The sequence below is a fragment of the Cryptotermes secundus genome, unplaced genomic scaffold, assembly GCF_002891405.2.
Source record: "Cryptotermes secundus unplaced genomic scaffold, Csec_1.0 scaffold1228, whole genome shotgun sequence".
In the NCBI taxonomy this organism is placed as follows: Eukaryota; Metazoa; Arthropoda; class Insecta; order Blattodea; family Kalotermitidae; genus Cryptotermes; species Cryptotermes secundus.
The window spans coordinates 231,130-246,042 of record NW_019745102.1 but is presented as its reverse complement, the minus strand read 5'-3'; the positions used below and the strand labels follow the sequence as shown (position 1 = coordinate 246,042).

General features: G+C 42.1%; 1 protein-coding gene across 8 annotated transcripts in view; it reads right to left on the bottom strand.

Moving 5' to 3' along the window:
- Positions 1-14,913, bottom strand: part of LOC111875027 (F-box/LRR-repeat protein 4) — a 30,236-nt gene that overhangs the window by 2,666 nt on the left and 12,657 nt on the right. For all 8 annotated transcript variants that reach the window (XR_002844652.2, XR_002844653.2, XR_002844654.2 and 5 more), the window contains exons 5-11: positions 12,560-12,703; positions 11,217-11,342; positions 9,205-9,329; positions 8,197-8,306; positions 5,872-6,033; positions 3,222-3,387; positions 2,424-2,615 (exon numbers count right to left, since the gene is read on the bottom strand). Coding sequence is in view for 4 of the 8 variants with exons in the window: in XM_033755693.1 (XP_033611584.1) it covers positions 2,424-2,615; positions 3,222-3,387; positions 5,872-6,033; positions 8,197-8,306; positions 9,205-9,329; positions 11,217-11,342; positions 12,560-12,703 (1,025 nt within the window). In the remaining 4 variants the exon portion in view is untranslated. The remainder of the gene's footprint in view (positions 1-2,423; positions 2,616-3,221; positions 3,388-5,871; positions 6,034-8,196; positions 8,307-9,204; positions 9,330-11,216; positions 11,343-12,559; positions 12,704-14,913) is intronic.

The following is a 14,913-nucleotide window of genomic DNA, read 5'->3' as shown; positions in this document are numbered from 1 at the left end:
TCTGGTAGAAAGTTACCAACATTTCTGAGGTACACTGAAGATGGAGGCATAGGTTTCTCTGAAACACTGGCACCCTTCTACCACAACACACAACAACACCAAGCAACTTGGCCCAAGCAGTAATGCTCTGACTTGCATTTGGGAGGTGCTTGGTTTGAATCTCAGCTGAGACAATGACTATTCTGACAGAGATTTTTGTGGGTTTCCTCAGTCTCTCCAGAATAATGCTGGGATAGCACCTTGAAACAGGCCACACTTGCTTCATTCCACATCTTAATCGCCACCTAAGTCTATGCAGTCTGAACTTCTGACAGCACTGTTACATAAACGATAAATGAAAACAAAAGATGTATGATATCTCATCCCTCAAAGCACCAGTTTTCATATTCATTGCCATACAGTGTTCAGGTCTCACACAGTCAGCCTCAGTGGGACTCCACTCTGCATGTGCAGCACACAGACTCCTCTGAAACACTGGTACTTATCTACCACATTACATAGAATCACATCCCAAACTTCATGACAAGTTCCATCTTCTGACATAACACTGTGTAGTCTCGAAAAATCAACTGACATTTCAGAGGAAAATATCACTCCCATCATCAGGGTCAATGAATAAGCCAATTGCTTCCTGCTGGTTTCTTACTTGGCTTATTCTTCATGCCTGAAGATGGAGATGACATTTTCCTCTGAAACGTCACTTTATTTTCAACAGACTACGCTGTACTTCACATGAGCCCAAGCTCAGCTTTGAAAAAGAGCTCAATGTGAAAACAAAGAAGTTGGATCATGATATAAAATATATATCTCACGAAGACGTATACTTAAATTCAAAACATCTTTCAATAATGAGTCTTGTGACATCGTGGAAAGACAATGGACTCTCATTTAAAGGGTCCAGAGTTTAATCCCTGCCCAGATAAGTGTGTAGATTTTCTGACCACAGATTGAAAATTACAGATAATGAAAAAAACTTTCAGCCCCCATTCATCCAGAACATTGGTACCTACCTATGAAGCTGTAAGGTGTCACAGTCGAGAGATTGTCATCTTCTAACGAGTGCTCTGAGTAGACAAAATCAACTGATATGATGGTGTGTTCAGGGGGAAAAAAAAAACAAAGAAGTGTCATCAGGTGAAGGGGGTGGATCACTTGTGCAAATGCACATAAATCTCATGAAGGCCATACATTGTATCTAACTTGCTGGCAGGTTCAAATCTTACTCATCTTAGTCTTCCATGATGGTTCACTCAAGTTTCTGCACTGTGCGCTTGTGGGCAGTGTCACTGACATCTAAGAAGTAGATCCTGCCTCCATCTTTGACCCTGAAGATGGAGGCAGCATGTACCTCCGAAAATGTGAACACCACTGCCCACATCCACAGGCTTAGGCCTAATGAAATCCTAAAAATCATTTTACAACATCAACAAAGTTGTGGAAGACTTCTAAAACCATGTTTATCAATTTGTGGGACTTCAAAATTGGCTATGGGATGTGAGGCCCCAAAAGAACTTTCATTAATTGTTGTTGTTATTATTATTATTTCTCTACCAGTAATGCTTCAGTCTTTAGAGGGTGCTTGGTTTGAATCTGAGTCAGGACACTGACTATGCTGACAGATTTATTGTAGTTTCCCTCAGTCCCTCCAGACAAAAAGCCATGATAACTCAATCAAGCTATGGCTGCTTCCTCCAAAATTGTTTCAATTTCAATGATTCATTTTCTACAGATTATCTGTCATCAAAGGTTATATTAAAATGTTTCAGAGACTGGGCCCTGTCTCCATCCTCGGACAAAAGGCCTACTTGGGTGGGCTCAACTGGCAGCACTAGTCCCTATCTCTGGACACCAGAAGTAACATAAGACATGATATATAAACCAAACATGTCAGAAGTCAATGGCAGGAGTTAAGATACAAAGTCAAAAGGACATATTCAAATGCATGCAAGAGATCTTGCAATTCAGTGTTCATTAACCATTCTACCATTTGATGTGATATGATACTGAAAGCGTTGTACGAAAAAGCAAAAAAGAGAAATACAACACCAAATGTACATAACTTAATTAAGAATACTCTTCTTGGAACAGGAGAAGCTTAATTTTCCTATGGTAGGACTATAGTGGTTGAGTTGGATTTGAGATTCTCACAACAGTAAGTATGAAGAGCACTATCTTCTGGCATAGAATGTTGTGTAATGCAGCAGAAGTGCACAGGACTACACTGTGTTATATCCCACATGACACAACTCTTCAAGACACAAAAGACTGAGGGCCACTGCTCTAAATGAGAGAATTATATTCTCTTTAATTTTCATCATGAGATCATGCGCAAAAAGGGAAATTACATAGACAGATGCAATACACGCATCAATTTGATATTTAAAAGTATATTCTGACATGAAGAAACATGCCAAGAAACTAACTTGACACAGATGTCCGATGTGATGCTGTGTCCACCCATGAGGTCAACCTGCTCGAGGGCAGGGCAATGTTCAATGAATGGTTCAAGATCTCGATCAGTGATGCTTCTCAATGCTGCGAGAAATAACTTGCGAAGACAAGGGCATCCAGTGGCCAGAGAGCGGAAACTGTCCCCAGGAGCACCAACACCTCCGCTGAAACAGACAAACAAAACATGGTACATAATATTATACTGCAGCACTCTGTTACACTGTGTATTCTAAATTAGCACTCACGCTTGTCACTGTCCCTGTGCAACTTTGTTGATGTATGTATTAAAATTCACAGTTTATAAGCATTCGTCTCTTCCTATTATTTGAACACTAAATGTTTTGGCCCAACTGGCTATCATCAGGTGTACAAGTTGTAGAGGAAACGCCTGTTCCTCTGTCACACTAAAGGTGTAAATTACAGAATATTGTAAAATTAGTTTTAAAGTATCATAACATAATTATTTTACTGTATGCATGTGTTGTGGGTATGGTGTGTAATTTGTTGGCTTTTCTTTGTTGCTGTGTGTAACTGCTAATTTATAAAACACTGTAGTTTAGTGCTGTTTTCCTGCTTCATATTTTGGAGATCCCTGGTTCAATTCTCAGTTGGAAATTCACCACTAAGATTACTGACTTTGCATCACTGAAAATGAATGTTCACTGACAGAGAAACTTGAACTGAGGAATGTTCAAGGGGAATTCCACTGTACCTCACTGGGCTGCAGACTGTTTCATTTTGTAACGAGTCTCAGCGACAGGCACACTCACCACCAGCCCAGGTCCACTTCCTCCAGTTTCTGACACTTGTGCAGGGCTTTAACACCTACTGGTGTCAAGCTGTATGTTTTCCAGAAGTCCACAGACACCAGTTCCTTGTTATATGCTGCCAGGGTTTGAGCAACGTCATCCATGTTTGATATGTGTCCACATGAACCTGTAATAACAAACGGTGACACAGAATCTCCTTACACGCATTTCACGTCCACTGTCTCTAGGTTCTTGGATTTGCACACATCATTTCTGTGACCTTCAGAACATGTTTTTCTACTATGGTTACTATGAAAATACAGTAAGCCCTTGCTAACCCAGATTAATTAGGGGAGGAGTTCATCCAGATTAATGGAGCAAAAGACAAAAAAACTTAGAAAACAAATAAATGGTAAATTTAATAATACAGGCAGTGCTGATGAAAACAAATAAAAATCACTGCAGAGCCTTTATTTAAAAACCATAAAAAGACAAAAAGCTGAAATCCAGGGTCTACTGCACCAAGCTCAATGGATATATTCTTGCATGGTTTCAGCCTCTCCAGGTACCCTAAACAGAGTCTGAAAATCCTCTTGCTCCTAAATCCCATGTCTTTTTTAGAGCATGTACTCAACTATAAACAGAATTTTCATTTTTCATATTTTGATCCAGATTATCTGACATCTGGATTAACTGTAACCAGATTAGCAAGGGTTTACTGTATATTCATTGCCATGACCCCACTGCTTTAGCTGTGGGGAAAGAAACTGACTTCGACCTGAAACCAAGAACACAACAGAAAAGTTAACAATTTTCCTGTGACTGTTTCTCCAAGAGGGACATTCTGTATGGTTATAATTTCTTACTGTGATGTGCTGTCTGGGAGAAGTAGACTGGGGTGGACACACTGACGTTTGGTGATTATACACACTGATTTATGGCTTAATGTTTTTAACTTCACGAGTTTATAGCTGAGATCATTCCAACGTAGAAATGTCATATAAATATAGGTTGGATTGTCAACATTTTTGGAGCAATGGATGTTTGAAATTCCAGACTGGATTGGATGTAAGTCACAAGAATTTCATGCTAGCAGCAATGCATATTGGCATTTGAATGCACAACCATGGACCTAACCAGCAGAGACTATGTGATGATGTGTCCTATGGTTTGCAGTTCACGTTTTATGTAAAATTATGCCTTTTACATTTTTAGATGATGAATGTGCAGATAATGTGCCTGTTTTATGCGTTCTGTTATGACAATATGTATCCTGCTGCTGAATGCCAGCAACAATTTCCAAATTGAAGAAATCAAGATAAAAATTGTTTATCAACATCTTTGAGACACTGTATGAGAGTGGTTTTATATATATGTACATAGTCTGACAATAAAGTTTGCGAACTCGCCACCGTGTGCTTGCCATGGCAGCAGTGGACAGAAACCTCAGTATGGTTTGATGTTGGCATATCAGCGTTTCACAGTGGTGTTATTGATCTATGGCAGTCTCTTTCTGAGTGGGACCTATTATTGTCTGAGTATGTTCTGGTGTGCCACTGCAAGAATGTTGGAGCTTCTTGTTAAACTTGGCAAGAATAGAAGTGAAATCAGACAAATGTTAGTACAAGGTTATGGGGGGTAATGCTATGAAGAAAACAGCAGTTTACAAGTATGCGACATGTTCCTGTGAGGGAAGAGAATGTGGCACTGATGAAGAGAGAGCAGAGAGGCCAGCAATGAGCATAACTGAAGAAAATATTGCAAAAGTTCATCAAATTATCCGTGAAAATCATCAGCTGACTGTCATCGGGAGCACAGTAGAGCAAGTGAACATAGAGAAACAGTTAGGAAAGCCTTAACTGAAGATCTCAACATGAGGAAGGTGTGTGCAAAAAATGGTCAAAAAGGAGCTCACTGAAGAACTGCACCTGTGAGGGAGTTTTTAGCTAGTAAACAAATAACTGTGCTGGAACACCCCCATATTCACCGGATCTAGCCCCCAGTGACTTTTTTCTGTTCCCAAAGGTAAAGGAAACATTGAAAGGAAAGCATTTTGAGAACACTGATGACATCAGGAGTAATACAACAGCACCTCTGCAGGCCATTCCACAAAACCAGTTCCAAAACTGTTTTGAAGGGTGGACTAGGCGCTAGCATCAGTGCATAGCTTCCCTTTGAAGGTGACCACAGTGATATTCTGCAATGAAGTATGTAGCACTTTTACTGCAATGAGTTCATGAACTTTATTGTCATACCATGCATGTGCAATACCTTTGCACTGGGTTCTGTATCTATAGGGATACATGAAAGAACAAGTGTCTCAGAAAAAGGTTGAAAATACTCTATCACATTTTGGATATTACATCAGCATAACGGGCAATTCTAATAAAGTAATTCGAGCTTCATGCTTAACTCACAAGGGAGTCAGGATGTGTACTGGGGCTGAAGACGCTAATTGTGAGCATTTATTTTAAATTCAGTAATGACAATTTTACATGAACACTTGTTCCTTTGTTTCTAATGTTTTAACACTCTGGCAACGATAACTGTTGAGAACCTGACCTATGATTATATGTGATTTCTAACCGGGAATGACCTCAGGTATAAGCTACTGAAGTTAAGACATTAAGTCATGAATCACCCTGCATATGGATACTGTACTGATACTTACCCATATTAATATGTTTCAGCTGAGGTGAAGATTTCAGTATTGCTTTGAGTGGCCCCAAATCAATGAAAGTTCGATACAGATCCAAATACTGCAGGTTTTTCAATGAAGCTAGACTTTGGAAGCCAAGTTCTGTGATGTTATGACAGCTTCGAAGACAAAGTTCTATGAATACAAAGACACAATTATGCACCTAAAGCAATATACAGGGTGATTCATATAGAACCAGCCCGATGAAATGAGCTGTAATATAAAATATACCATACAGGTATTAAAGTAATTTACACATATCTTATATTGGATTGCGCACCGTGATCAGAGCAGGTGTTGAAAGTGTCCGCCATTTTCAAGTGGACACTAGAAACACTCGCTGTTCAACGGTGTACTCCATGACTGTCACCTGCGCACTGCAGACACGTTTTGGGATTGTCCTTGACCTTGCAGCATAAGGGCTGCCACTTGCCGGATCATGCGTACACCATTCGACTCAGCATGGCCCACGGATTATTATGTCATAACTGTGAGCGGTTATATGCATCACCTGCAGAATTATTAGCAAATTCATCGGGCTGGTTCTATACGATTCACCCTGTACTTTATTACTCATTTAATTTATGACACTGTATGGTAAAGCTAATATAAACTGTGTGTATTTCACATCTGTTTTGTATTTCATGTGTGGTGTACTTAACAATGCTGTCATATTTCAGTCTACATAGCACCAAATGGTAGGACTGGTGAACAATAAATTGGAGGGGATTTGGGAGAAAGCAGCTGCAGCCTATCCTGCCAATTGACTGCATGGACTGAAGAAACTCATGAAAACCTCAAGCAGGATGTAACGTTACATATTTAATTTTGTAGTACTCTATGGTATGTGCTCTTGGCTATGAACTCTATACTATCCTATGATGCATCCATTAGTAGGGTCAGGCAGAAATCTGGCACCACGGGTCTCTTAGAGACAGTCACGAGTTGCTGACATGGCAGCTCAGTGGCACTCCAGATGCTGTCCCTTACCATGTGGGAAGGAAGAGGCAGACCTAGGGGCCATCTGGCAGTCTGCAAGACAGACAGATGGCTAGTTCAGAAATTTTGTTGGGATATACCATCATGTTGAGTCTGGCAATCCTACAGGTACTCTGCAGCCATAATCATTGGAAGGTAAGTACCTTATACAATTACATCTGTTATTATGTCAAATAGCAAACCAGCTGGGAGCATAACTTTTAAATCATTTCTGGTTCGGGGTACGAGATTTCTTGGTTGGTTCATTGGTGTGCTCATACTAAGCAGAAATGAATTCACTCTTGTGCTGAATGGGATTGAGATCTGAGGCCATAAGGAGATGGCAAATGAACTGTGAACTTGTGCTGCTCTGTAGTTAGTATCAAGAGCTGTTTTTATTCCAGAGTGCGATAACAGCATAACTGTTCAAGTTGGTTCTGTTTTAAAATGTTCCAGATATTAATGCATAATATACACAGAAGAACAAGGATTTCAATTAAATATTATATTCATATATATATATAATATATATATTCAATTATATGGTTCTAAAGAAAATGGCATTGGCCATATTGTACTTACTTACTTACTTATTCATGGAGCTGAGTCTTTCTTGAGGAGCTGCCAATTCTGCAGCTACTCAAGAATTGGCCATATTATACTAAACCTTCATTTTCTGTGTCACACATACACGCCTTTTTTCTTTATAATAAACCCATTTTACTAATTATTACGTTAAAACTGTCTTTTGTTGAATTAATGACTTACCGCTGCTATCGAGGCTGTGGTATGGTGATGTTTCTGTTGCCTTTATGTGAAACAAGTGTTTGTGGAAGTGAACAACCTTCTGTTACAAGTTTAGCCAGTGTCCTGAACAAGATTTGAATGAAGAACCTCTCAAATACAAATTTTGACTGTAACTGCTACACCAACCCGTTCAATGTATAGCCTATGCTTGGTGCAGCATCACTGGGTTGGACTTATATTTGGGAGGTACTCCATTTGGATCTTGAATGAAACACCAGCTATACTAATAAGATCTAAAAGTTTGTGATGATGGTACATTGCTACAAGTATGTTTTTGGACAATATCCACCGTCCTGTCTATTTTCTAAAAAAAAAGTCCTGTTTGTTTTTCAAAACACAACGTTTTGGAGACTGGATTCTGTCCCCGTCCTCGGGTAAAATGAACTCAGTTGTGACTAGCTCTATCTATAGGACCCAACTGAGACAGAATCCAGTCTCCGAAATGTTGTTTTTTGAAAAATAAACAGGAGTTATAAGTTAAACCACACAAAGGAAAAGTGTCATCTTACATACCTTTCAAATTTTTACACTTTTCAGCTACCTTCATGGCACAATAATTGTCTGCAAATTTACAGCAATTCAGTCTCAAATGGGTAAGGTGACCTCCACACTCCTCAATAAAACTGGAATCATGTAAACAAACATAACTGGAATAAATCACGATGCATGGAGAGGCCATTATTCACTGGAACTCAGCTATGGCACTGAAATCTGTGGTGCAGAGCTAAGGTCTCCGTGAACCACCCCTGCAGGAGGATGAAAATGACAACCTGTGTGCCTTTCTGAAAAGAAATTATTGGATAGGAATGGAAACCCTGTCACAGTCACAGACTGAACACTGCATCATGGACACAACTGTTCACCAAATATACAGCATGTCCATAAAATCTCTATTTAATTTATTGAAATAATTGTAAATTTTATTTCTCACGTAAAATGGTAAAATTGTCCCTGATCTTAACTAATTAAGCACTATGCCATGAAGGTGTATGGGGGAGTGGATGTATAGATCAACATTTTCTTGACCGTGGCACTTGCTACATGTGAGTGGTCAGCTTCACGCCCCAACCACTTTACCCCTAGGGAAAATTCTCAGGTAGACATTGGGTAGGATGCTGGGTGGGCCCCAGAGCCAGTCTGGATGATGTGGTGAAGGGAACATTCTTCACCCTCCCAGGACTTGGAACTCTGATTCCTTAAATAAAATGTGTTAGTACTGTCACACTCATTTGAACACTAAACAGTCATGCATGCAGTTAAGTGTCCTCAGAATAGGCAGGAATAGAATGTGCAAGTGAAACACACAAGTAGCAACACGTGACTGTCAGCCAATGCTGTTTCGAGGCAACCAGTGCTGTGTGATAAGGCATCATAGAATCAGAGTGGGACTACAGACATAGGTGATTGCATTCTAGAGCAACGTAACAATGAAAATGCTAATAAAACCAGCAAGACATTGCTGATGATACTAACAGGTGTGAGAGAAGTTCAGTAGCAAATGTGACTGTATTCAAAACTCACTCTATGAAATCCTCTGATATGATATGGTTAAAGTCACCACACCAGGACAAGTCCAACTTCTGAAGGTATAGGCACTGTTTTGACACTGACCTTAATGCTGTTGCTGTCACACAATACCAGTACACCTGCAAAATATCATGACATGTCATTAACTTTTATATTCGTCTGAATCTTGCAGCAGCTCAAACAGAAGTAAAAATATGGAGTACGAGCGTTACACCTGGTGAGAATTCAACAAACAGTAGCATCATTCGTTAGATAAACTTTCGTATGATTAGCTTTGGCCACTTTCTCCATTCTTCCTTTCCAGTCCTACATGATATTGAACGATGCATTGAGGCTGTTGCTTAAAGCCATGTACCATGAATAACAAGTACAAATAGTCAATCATAAACCATCTCCTTTATATAATATATTAAACTTCACATACCCACATCAAAATATTATCAGTGCTCACAGAATAGAGACGATACACTGAAACAAAAGACCTATCACTCATTTGTGACCAATTATATGTAGCACATCCACAAAGTAATTTCCCCACTCATCCCACAGCTAGCAAACCTTATACTGTGCGAAACGACTGCACATATGTGATAGAGCAATGACGTAGCATGGCGCATGCACAAACGGAATTTCCCGCGTTCCCACAGTAGCATCATTGCAGCTGTTGAAGATGGAGGCTCTTATTCCAACTCCCGCCGACTGTGAAGTGCGGTCAATGATAAAAGTTTTTCAATGCACAGAGCATAGCACCGATCGAAATTCATCGTCAGCTGTGCTGGGTCTATGGGCTTAACGTCATGAGCAAGCAGATGGTGTGTCGCTGGTGCAGACAATTTTCATCAGGTCGACAAAGTGTGCATGATGAGAAGCACAGTAGACGGCCATCCATCATTACTGACGAACTGGTGGAGCTTGTGCGGGAACGCATTATGGAGAATCGTCACGTCACAATTGCGGAACTCAGCAGTCATGTCCCACAGATTTCCTGCTCCTTGTTGCATGAAATTGTCACGGAGCATCTGTTGTTCAGGAAATTGTGCGCCAGGTGGGTGCCGAAGCAACTGACACCAGAACACAAAACAAAGCGCATGGAGTCAGCATTGACCTTTCTGCAGTGGTACCATGATGATGGATACGAGTTTCTGGACCGTATCATCACAGGTGATGAAACATGGATTGCACACATTACCCCAGAAACTAAGCAGCAGTCAATGCATTGGCGTCACAGTGGATCTCCCTGTAAGACGAAATTCAAGTAGACGTCGACGCGGAAAGTGATGTGCACTGTATTCTGGGACAGACGGGGCGTTCTCCACGTCGACTTCCTGACCAGAGGTGAGACGGTGAATGCTGAGTGTTACTGTGAAACACTGCACAAATTGCGACGGGCCATTCAGAAGAAGCGGTGCAGGATGCTTAGTGCCGGTATTGTCTTCCTGCACGATAACGCTAGGCCGCACATGGCTCGACAGACAGCAAGTCTCCTGTAGGAGTTCAGCTGGGAGGTGTTTAATCATCCACCCTACAGCCCGGACCTCGCTCCCAGTGATTTCCATCTTTTCCTACACCTCAAGAAATTCCTGTCCGGTGAGCGTCAGCATTTTGAGAATGACAGAGAGGCGGAGATGGTTGTCACACAGTGGTTCCAATCCCAGGCGGCAGACTTCTATGACACAGGGATTCAAAAGTTGGTCCCACGGTATGACAAATGTCTCAGTTCCAGTGGCGATTATGTTGAAAAATAGCTGAATACTTGCTGTATCTGTTGCAATAAATATTTCCACAAAATTGTGTTTTGTTTCTGTAAACGGCCCCAGGGAAACTTACTTTGTGGACGAGCCTCGTATAACTTGCATTCATGAAACATATAAATGCTCAACAATTTGTTGCTAAGGTTGCATCACTTGATGCTGGGTCAGACCGTAGGCTGGGATTTGAAACGGGGATCTTATAAATAACAGGGCACAAAGTAGCATTCAGTGCTCTAGTCACAGATGTGTACAAACCTTCAAATTGAGCTCTGTGTAGAGCTGAGAGTCTGTAGCAAGATCATGGAAGCGTCTGCTTACTTGTGCACATCTGCATAATGAAAGCAAGCTCAGGTACCCAAAAATCTTCAACACAGTTTCATCCTGGAGTAAGAATTACTGCTGTTAATAGGAATTACTTTCTGAGAAGACAAGGTGTGAAATCCATGCGTTTGCTCAATTTCTATGACCTGTAAGAGCACTGCACTCTGCATGCAATAAAACTATACATATAACATGATGCAGTGACTGCACTGTGAATCTTAATACCAAGCTCACTGCCACAGCATTCTGTTTCATATAAATAATACTAACACCATGATAACTATCAAGTTGGCTCAAGCAGTAACACTTCTGACCTGCACTTGGGAGGTGCCCTGATCAGGAGGCCAGCTGTCGACTGAGGTTTCATGTGGTTTTCTTCAGACCTTCCAGATGAATACTGAGACATTGCTTCAGAAAAGGTCGTGACCAATTCCTTTCACATCCCTTCCCATTCATCATTAATTAATCATCCCACCATTAAATGCAACTAATTACAACAAGAATACTGTCAAGTTCCCTTTCCAGAAGGACTACCTTCTGGGATGTGATGCCATATAGTGTAAGAGTAAGGTAAAGTTATCCCTGTAACAGGCCATGGAGACCCATACAGTTGTGAGATAATGAGTGTCCCACATTATCTACAAAATCAGCTCACAGATGGCGGTAAGGTTGTCAGCATTATGTGCTGGCCGCCCTCCCCCAGAAAGATTCTGGTACTCATTTCTGTCAGAGGCTGAAAAGACCCCAGGGACAGAGTGCGGCTGGAAGGATTAGGTCAGTTAAAAAAAAAAACACCTCATCGGGTCTCGAACCTGCGACCTTCTGGCTTGTAGCATAGTGCCTCAACCAACTACACTACCGTGTGCCCCCATTGCCGTATAGTTTGGCACCGCTTTACCAGTGTTTTGAGGATGCAAGCAAGCAGCAAGCAGAATGCTTATTCTTCAGTCCTTAAGACGAAGTACACGGGTCCCCCCAAAAAAGGGTGAACTTCCACCAGATTACAAAGCATCAAATCCCAGAAGACAATACCCTTCATAGTCCCTGACCAATTCTGAACCCTCAGAGACATAAACTAAATGAAGATATAAATTCAGTACTGTAAAATCACAATAAACAGAAGCAAAATACTGTACACAATCTTGAAAGAAATGAGGACAATCTGGAGCATTCGACTGGGTTTGGTATGGATATGAATGCAGTAGAGAATACACCTCAGTGATCAGTAAGACTTACAAGTAAAGACTACTGAATAAATAAATCTTCAATCGACATACAGGCAAAATGTCAAAACTCTCAGCTCCTGTGGACAGAGTTACTTTGTTGAAAGTCGAGAGGACTTGGCCCACTTCTCCCGTTCCCTTCAGTAACTGGGGTAGCTCCTCTTCAAGAAAGTTCACTATGGAATTAGGAATATCGATCTGAAACATATTAAAAAAAATCAGAAAACTGATGACTACCAAACTTGGCTCTGCTTGCAGCCAGCTCAATGCTGGTTTCCTGGTTGGCTTCTTCTTCAAACCTGAATATGGAGGCGATATATTCTTCCAAAATTTCAGTTGACTCTCAACGAACTACATAGTATTATATCCCAGAAGATAAAAGTTTTCAATCTCAGTCAAGACTCAAAACTACTGAGATGCAAAATGGGGTGTGCAGTTGGTGCATGTTCAGAGTGTGACATCACTCCCCGAAGGTTATGGTTGTGTAGTAACAATTCATGACAGAGAGATCATGAATACTGATTGCTGTTTAAATTACCATGGCACTAAACTAACATATGGGCTTCAGAAGACAGAAAATGTTTTACACTAAATGTGTGTGTAACGGCAGCAACCACCGCCAGGTCCCTCAACCAGACCCCCTTCTTTCCTTTTCCCCCTCTCCACATGCCCTACGCTTGCGCCCTTCATCCTTTCACCAGGGACTGAGAGGCTCGTCTGAACACTGGAGGGCCATTCTGCTGCACGCCGTGGAAGAGTCTGGTCTCGGCCCAAAATTATTTTTTGGAATTGTGGTTTACTAAATTAACGGCGGAGTTGGGGGACGCTTGTACGTTGTGCCGTCCTTATCTGGGGCAGTTTGTTTTTTTTTAATCAATTATATTATTATATTCATTTGGTGTCTGTATTGTTAATATAGTTTCCTATCCCAAACCACTTTTCGGTCCTTGGGCTTTGGTACGTTTCAAAAAGTGGTAGCAGAGCGTGGTTTGGGGTATTTGTACTTTGGTTTGCTTGTTGGGACGTTTTGACTGTTTCTATTCTGTTTTGTGTTGATCATGACGTCTGAGCCTCTACTGCCCGAGTACCTACACAAGGACGAGCTGCAATACGAGCTGGCAGCTCGGGGGATTTCGACGGAACGGTTGAATGTCGCCGCACTCAGATCACTACTCAGGACCTCCCGGGATGTGGAGGAAAACATCGAGCTCCTGAGGAGTATGAAATGTCTGAAGGATCCAGCAGGCACCATTTCCTTGTATCGGGAGAAATTCCTCCAGATCAGGGAACTGGTGGAGAACACCGACAGCTCCCGCATTGCACTTGATTTCCCTCGCTATCTACATCGACTCGTCCACCTGGGTACTCGACTCCGACATTTTCTGCAATTTGGGGGAAGTGCCCCAGAGTTCGAGGTTTCTGCCCAAACACTGCGTGAACAATTGGACGGCCTCTTAGCCGACATCAACACGAGTCTTCAGGGCGAGGAGCGTGTGGCACCGGTCCCGGGCCCCTCTGGAAGTACTGACACACCTCAAGGCGATCAAGGTAGGCTCGAAACGACTTTTCACCTCCCTGGGCCTGTGGATAAGGAGCCTTTGAACCCCATCAGTAGGCTTGTTGACGGCTCCAGCCAGAGTGACGGTCAACCTAGGTTGTCCAATTTACTTCCCCCAGGGGCTCCCCTTTACCCACCGGTTATGGGTAATCCCACTTTTGTTTTCGCCAAGCTGCCGAATCCTGTGCAGCGCATGTTTGAGGGTCTTTCCCCCACAGATGGGTTGCATCTTGGCAACCTCATAAAATTTTTGCGCGTTTTAGTGCGGATTCGAGAAAGCCTGGTTGTTTTCCAAGTTCCCCCGGGTCACGTGCTGCAGGTCCTTTTTACTTTCACTAAAGGCGCATTGGCATCCAAGACTATCGAAGCCATAAGCCGCGGGGATACCCTCCACGCATACCACGAGAGCATACTTTCCTTTTTTATTCCCCGGCGCTCCATGTTGCCGTTACTAAATTCAGAGTATTTGAGAGCTCAGAAGGCCAATGAACCCCTATCTATGTACATAACGGATATCAAGGAAATGGCCGCTGTTCTTCAGCAGGATGCTAATGAGGCTGCGGTAGTCAGGAATATTCTTGACGGACTCCATCCTCAGGAGCGGAATCGCCTAGTTTTCTGCGATGCCCCGACAACCTATGCGGAATTAGATAAAATGTGCATATATGCGCACAGTATTCTGCGTAATGACCAGAGTCATACCTCCCAAATGGGGACTCCATCGAACTCGCCGACACATGCCGATCGGCACGTGTCCACTGCGCCTGTTTCAGCCCGTCCGAGGACCGTCTGCTATCGGTGCAATAAACCCGGTCACACTCGCAAGGACTGTTATGTCCGGTTACCCACC